The sequence below is a fragment of the Triticum urartu genome, chromosome 5A (genome assembly GCF_056163025.1).
Source record: "Triticum urartu cultivar PI428250 chromosome 5A, HENAU_Tu73, whole genome shotgun sequence".
Classification (NCBI taxonomy): Eukaryota; Viridiplantae; Streptophyta; class Magnoliopsida; order Poales; family Poaceae; genus Triticum; species Triticum urartu.
The window spans coordinates 342,954,283-342,961,535 of NC_141877.1; the positions used below are offsets into that span (position 1 = coordinate 342,954,283).

The following is a 7,253-nucleotide window of genomic DNA, read 5'->3' on the forward strand; positions in this document are numbered from 1 at the left end:
ACTTAGCTTATTTTCTACGAAAATGACATAATAACCTTACTAAGCTCCAAAATGACATATTTACCTAGCTTACCTCTAAAATGACCTACACTTAGCATTTTTACCTAGCTTAGCTAAAAAGAAGAAGAAGAAGAAGAAATAGAAGAAAAATTCGTCTTCTTCTTCATCTTCTTCATCATCATCTTCTTCTTCTTCTAGCTAGTCTTCTTCTTCTAGTCTTCTTCTTCTTCTTCTTCTTCTAACTTTCTTCTTTCCCAATTTGCAGATTTACTTTCGATGAGGAAGCTTGCGTTGATGGAGTCTACTCTTCTCCTTGTGCTTCCTTTTTGTTTTGATTTTATAGGATGAACAATGTGAAACTAGCTACCTATATATGTATGTATGGATGAAACCATTGTATGCTTGTTCTTGGATATGTTAGCTAGCTATATATGTTGCATATGGACTTTTCGTTTGGTATGTATATGTGTTGGATGATCATATCCATATGGCAGGGATATGATTTGGTATGTATATGTGTTGTTATGCTTGTTGAAAGTATTTTCAAATGTGTGTGTGCGTGTGTGTGTGTGTATATATATATATATATCAAATTCTGTGAAATTGAATTAATTTAAGAAAAAACAGAAAAAACAGGGGTTGTACAGGCTAGCAGACGGCAAAGAGGTTTGCCATCAGCCAGCAGACGGCAAAGCTGCCACGTGGCAGCTACCTGTGCAATCTGGGGTGCACTGGGCTGGCCTATTTGGTAGCTTTACCGTCTGCCAGCAGACTGCATAGCCTGCCATGTGGCAGCTACCTGGGGGGCATCTGGACTGCCATATTTGTGCACTTTGCCGTCCACTGGCAGACGGCAAAGATGAAGCACGTCGTTAACCCCTTAACGACCCTAAGCTACTATTGTCGTAGCTTATTCAGTTGGACCTGTTGTCGTCTGCTGGCTGACAGCAAAGGCCTTTGCCGTCCGCCAGGCATGCCTTTGCCGTCAGCCATGGCAGACGGCAAAGTGCCTAATTCCTGTAGCGCATGGCTATCCGGTGTTACCAGCCTTTTTTGTTTATTTGGGCTTGATGAGATGTGCCCTCAACAGAACCTAGTATATTTCTTGTTGTGTGTGTGTGTGTTGTAGACTCGATTGTGGTACTTGGTGGTGTGTGGCGGTTTGCTTTATTTATAAAGCAGGGCGAAAGCCTTTTTCGGTAAATAAGCAAAGGAGTTTTCAAGAATACCTTTCATGGCATAAAGAAAAAAAAATTGACGCAGTGGATGGCTTTGACGCAGCCACAAAGTAGCGCCAATGGCGCAATCAAATAAGTAGACTTTGGCTTTGGGGATTTGGGATCTTTTTTCCCTTCCAAACAAGACCTAATTTTGTATTATAAACTCGCATTCTCTACATCTCCTTGCTTGCATGTATGAGTATGCCACCAAGCCATCTTTCTTGAAAAAGGAACAAGGAAAAACCATTTCAGTTCACTCAAGGGAGGTGATCAGAACTTATGAATATCTGTACAAGTAGATCTAAATCTCACAAAAGGTTAGCATAAAATTGAAACAACAGTAACTCATAAAAGGTTGCTCTTACTTCATTTCCCAACAGATAGATAACATCGCCCAACTTTCACAGCCTAACAGATTGTTTGGAACTTATACACCATAGTATGAATCATATGTTGGAAACTATATGCAAAATACATGGTGCAACCAAACCTTGTGTGATTAACATTATTTGCTACAGCCTCTTTGGTTGTAGGATGAAATCATTTTCTGGACAATTAGAAAGGGCCTCATCATGTCACAAAGCGTTGAATGCACTATATAAACCATTTTAATATGCTCAAGGCTCGTACAAGTCATCAAGAAAACAATATTAACCTCCATATGCCATGCTACTACTACCTAATATGGCGCGACAGCTGAGTATGCTGACCTCAAATGAATTGTAATTGTCCTCATGTAATACCTATATTCCATTTCTCTGCAACAGTACACTACTTATATTACATTGTAAACAACATTATATCCATCTATGCTCCAGGGAAAATCTGCTTCTGCGCTACCAGTCAATATTTCAATTCAGCTGATTTGCCGAATTGCCGCAGGTTCAACCCCAGTGGTGTCCATATAAAGAACCATCTAATTTAAGCACCTTCAGCTTTCTTCTTTATTTTGAGAGCAGCTCTGACGACATTCCCCCTTGTGATCATCCCAACCTAGTTCAGGATAGAAATTTCGTTTTAAGACACCGAGCTAAAGAGAGAAAAGGAGAGTCATAGATTCATCCACTCACCAAATTTCCCGTGCTATCAACAACAGGCAATCTGTGGTATTTGGTTTCAAGCAGCAACCTGTTGAACAATAAAAAGAACACCACTCTCAGTACTAATAAGTCAGTAGATTCAGCCCTGGGGATTCACACGGATTAATTGAAAATACCTTGCAGCAGCGTCGAGGTTAGTAGTTTCACGCACCACAAGAGGTGAGGGAGTCATAACATCACCGATAACTTTGCCACTGGTTTTGCTCAAGAGTCTCTGGATCTCGCGAAATGTCTGCAGACAAGTGAGGAAGGAGTCTGTAAGTTACTGAACCGAGAACATTGAGTGGGAGCACACAATGAAAAATTAACTTATGTATCCCGGGGCCCTGGATTAATTGTAAAAATGGTCTCCAGCAAGGTGACCCACTATCCCCCTACCTATTCATAATCCTCGCCGATCTGCTACAGCGCTTAATCTTACAGGCATTCTCTCCCAACCAGCTCTGCCACCCGATCTACACTAATCGCCCTCCTACTGTGCTCCAGTACGCTGACGACACACTAATCATTGCCTTTGCCTCTTCGCAAGCCGCGAACACCCTCAAAGATATCCTAGACAAGTTCACCCTCGCTACTGGTCTTAACATCAACTTCCATAAAACTACCTTTGTTCCCATCAACACGGATACCATCACTAGCCAAAACATCGTCTCCACCTTCGGCTGTGACCTATCCTCCTTCCCCCAAATTTATCTCGGCCTACCCCTATCCCAAACGCGCCTGCCTTCCTCTACTTTTGAACCTATCATCCAACGTTTCCTAAAGTACCTCTCCGGTTGGGCGGCTAAACTACTCTCTCGCGGCGCTAGACTAACGCTTATCTCCTCTACTCTCGACACCCTTGCCACTCACTTCATGTCCGTTTTTAGGCTACCCAAGAAGATCATCAAAAGGTTAGATGCTATCCATAGATCCTTCTTCTGGGCCGCTGACGAAACATGCTCGGGGGCCAAGTGCCTTATCGCTTGGAAAAATGTATGCACACCCAAAACTGCCGGGGGTCTAGGCATCAAAAGCCTGCTTCTCCAAAACAACCGCCTCATGAAATTTGCCTCCAAGCTTCTCCAAAAACAAGACTTACCTTGGGTTAACTGGTTTTTCCAACACTACTCTCTTGACTTCGAAAACAAACCTCACAACCCCTCATACCTACGGAGAATCATAAACGAACAGCTCCGCCCCCTCCACAAAATCTCCTTTGTCCTTACCAACAATGGCACCTCCACCTTCTTCTGGCTAGACGCTTGACTGCTCCCAACTCCGCTCGCAGACACCTACCCACACCTTTTCTCCCAGTGGCCTACTCGCTACTCTGAGGGACCGCCTAACCAATGTTGCTTCTATAGAGCTTGCGTCTGTTTTGTCTTTGTTTCAGTATGTTGCCACCAGCGACGCGCCTGACGACAGGTTCCTCACCCATGGCTCACCTTCTCTTCAATGTAACTGATGCTTTGAATGTTACATACTATGTAAGTTCATTATATTATAGGGACCTAATCCAGTAATGTCCCACATTCTTGAGTAGGGAAAACCAGCAACAATTTGCTCTACAACACGTTTAATTACACCAACAGTTTTCACGGGGTACAGTATAATATACTGTTCAATCAACAATATTATATAACTATTACCAAACATATTTTAATCCATTAAATGTGAGGTGCTGAAACATTTGCTAGATCACTGTTTCTCAACATAGAAAGATAATAAATTCCCATCACAGAAAATTCATGCCTTGCAAACCATAACTTCCCATCCCAACACATGGAAGTTATAAAACTCAACATATGAAAAGATATGCACACTTAGGAAATATAAAACATAAATCATCAATCAAGGTCTTACAGAATATACCTTCCAAGTGCTATCTACTTCAGGGAACATACTTGAATTTGTATCAGCCAGTCCACATCCTGAAACATGAGAATGTATTCAAATATTGACGGAACTAGTTGGTAAGATTCATTGTGTTGTAGATATAATCCCAGTACATCTGAGAGTGCTACAAAAGCACTGAAGTCTGGGAATGAATGTTCAAGTTTATCCGTGAATCTTAAAGCAGGAAACAAAAATTATGACCATAGCTGTTAGCATCGTTATGTTGTAGATATTATATCCCAGTTTTTCTAATTTTACCTAAAATCCAGGATTGGAAGATCATAAGACAGCGGCCATTATTTAAACCGCTCCTTTAAATTAAGATCCTAACGCATATGTGAATTGATTTTTACAGCTCACAAAATATGTTTTAATGTGATTATGATTTCTTTGCAAGAAAATAATTAAAAGTTCAAGATGGAATACCTGCCATTGAGTCCAAAGCTAATAGATCATAATCTGAGACAACGCCAACCTGCAGGTGGAAATAAAGTTGTGCAGTTGTGGCTGAGTATTTCATTACAGAAAAACTAGGGTGCAACCCAAACCAACAGAAAAAGGTCAAGAAGAAAGCATGTGAAAGTTAGCCAGTTCATCATTGCAATATAATGCTTCCTAGACATACCATGATACAGAACAACAAAAGGGCTCTTTCCTTTTTCCTTGGGAAGAACCTTTCTCTTAACCCTCTCTAAAAAATCAAGAATCTAAAACAGTAGGAAGAGGATTGATTTGTCATGGCATATGAAATCCCACATGGATTGCTTAGAAAAGTTATTCTGATGCCGCACATCAATAATTACAGAGAATCAGAGAAGGAGAGAGAAAGAGCTTAGATACATCCAGTCTATCAAAAGGAAATTTCCATGATCGGGTTAGAGCTCATATTTAACTTCCTCCAATATTTGTAGGAAACCCCTATTCTATGAAATTCTTTTGATGCAATCATTTGGTCCAAATGCATGGATAGGAAATTTTAGTTGGGATTGCAACACTCTATTTGCCGCCCAAAATCCTTTGTTCCGAAAAAGGTCTGGTATCTTCTGAGATTAGCTACGTCATAGAAAACATGGACTAGGAAACAAGAAGAGCGGTTAAATGTAAATGGCACTAACCAACTTCCAGTCATCATCGATAACAGGGAAACCAGAGATCCTGTTCTGCACCAGCATCTCGAGCGCTGCACGCAAACCAAAGAACTAGTTAGCAATTTGGAAGCTGGTCAGTAAGCAGAAGAGAAGTACACAACTAAGAAGGGGCGACACCTTCATCAACCGGGGTTGACGCTTTGACGACATGGAGATCCTCCCTTTTCGTCATGAAGTCTCCAACAGTGTACACTCCGTTGTTATTCTGAGTAAGCAGGATGTAACACAAGCAAAATTAATTATTTGAGGCTGAACATGAACACTCAGCAGTAACAACATTTCGTTAAGTATTTGGGTAATGGAATTTGAGCTATCAGCCAAGTTGGTGGTGGAGTGGCGCAAGATCTGCCTCTTGGCTTATGTGGAGATATTGATTCCTCCACTCCACACAACAATTTGCTTCTGGGGAAACCCCAAGCATAGCAGATGATACATCATTTCTTTTCTTTCTGAGATGGCTCATTGCCTTATATTACTCAGAAATAATCCCAGCTGCTTTGTTGCTACAAAAGCAGGCTGGGTGCTTTACCAATTAAGGGGAGCACGAAAGCAAGCGAGCTAGTTGCTTAATCCGTGCACTACACGTAGAGCAGAAAAGCAAGGGACGCAAAATTGGCTTGCTGCAGAAGAGAAAAGGCGTGCGGACGCGGCGCTCACCCCGACGAGGCCGTTTCCAGAGGCCGGCGCCGGCGCTGGCGCGGCCGCCGCGGCGTACGCGCGGACGGACGCCCGCCGGCACCTGCTGGGCGCGGCGCCCCGCCGTGCCGCGCGCGCGGGCCGAGAAGGGACGAGGAGGAGGCGGCGGCCGGCGGCGAGGGACGCGTCGGCGGAGAGGAGCAGCGTGGACGCGGCGGCCTCCATGGCGAGCGCGGGGGCAATCAGAGAGGATGGAGGGAGCGGGAGGGAGAGGCCACGATGATATTATGGCAGGAGAGAGGGAGGGAGACCGCCGATGGATGGGAGAAAGGATGGGCTTGCTTGGATTTTTATAGCGGGTCGGCGGGCGAGGGGGGAAGGGGAAGGGAGGCGTGTTGGTTTTACTTTTGCTCCCTCCGGCGGGCGGGGGCGGGGGCGGGGACGGGGTGGGTGGGGTGGGGTGGATGGACGGAGACGGGAGTGAGGGGGACGGTCGCGGCGGGGCGTGTGGTTCTGCTCGGTTCTTTCTGGCGCGGGAGATTCACCGGCGGTCCGGCGCTGCACCTGCACGTGATCGTTTACTTGTTTCTCGTTCGTTTCTGCCTGCGGTTTCTGGCCTTCTCGCGGGCGTGATACCGATCGATGCACGGTGGACTATGCGAATCGGCGATGTGAATTCGGGAATTCGGAGGCAGCCGGTTGGTCTCCTCTACGACTCACTGAAACACGAACAGGCTGATAGCTGCCAACCGGGTCGATGTACGGTTCGAGTTCAACGAAGGGGGGAACAATGGAGTTCTAAAACATGTGTTCACCTTTCTTTGCATGGTGATACATGTCTCATTTATATATTATTACTCCATCTGTTTCTAAATATAAGTCTTTTTAGAGATTTCAATAAATGACTGTATAGGGAGCAAAGTGAGTGAATGTACATTTTAAAATATGTCTACATACATCCGTATGTTGTAGTCCATTTGAAATGTCTAAAAAGACTTATATTTAGGAACAAAGGGAGCCAATCATATCTTTCACATATTGTTAACATCCTCGTGCATATCTGATGGTATTTGTAAAGAAACGAAGTAATTGAAAAGAACTTTTTTTTAACATTAGTACAGACAGAAGCGCTCATATATACGCGCATACACTCATCCCTATGAACGCACACACGCACACTCCACAGTCCCTCTAACCATCCAACCACAGGTTGGTTTTTATACAAGGATTCTCGTCTGTTCGAGATGTCGGTTACAAGAGGAGACGTCTAT

General features: G+C 43.9%; 1 protein-coding gene across 1 annotated transcript; it reads right to left on the reverse strand.

The window, feature by feature from the left end:
* Positions 1 to 1,795: 1,795 nt before the first annotated feature.
* Positions 1,796 to 6,358, reverse strand: LOC125550851 (CBS domain-containing protein CBSX1, chloroplastic-like). Its single transcript, XM_048713964.2, has 8 exons — positions 6,004 to 6,358; positions 5,464 to 5,551; positions 5,314 to 5,378; positions 4,625 to 4,673; positions 4,175 to 4,233; positions 2,437 to 2,552; positions 2,291 to 2,348; positions 1,796 to 2,213 (listed from the first exon to the last, which is right to left on the reverse strand). Exons 1-8 carry the CDS (start codon positions 6,205 to 6,207, stop codon positions 2,142 to 2,144), a joined length of 711 nt encoding a protein of 236 aa, XP_048569921.1. The 5' UTR covers positions 6,208 to 6,358; the 3' UTR covers positions 1,796 to 2,141.
* Positions 6,359 to 7,253: the final 895 nt, after the last annotated feature.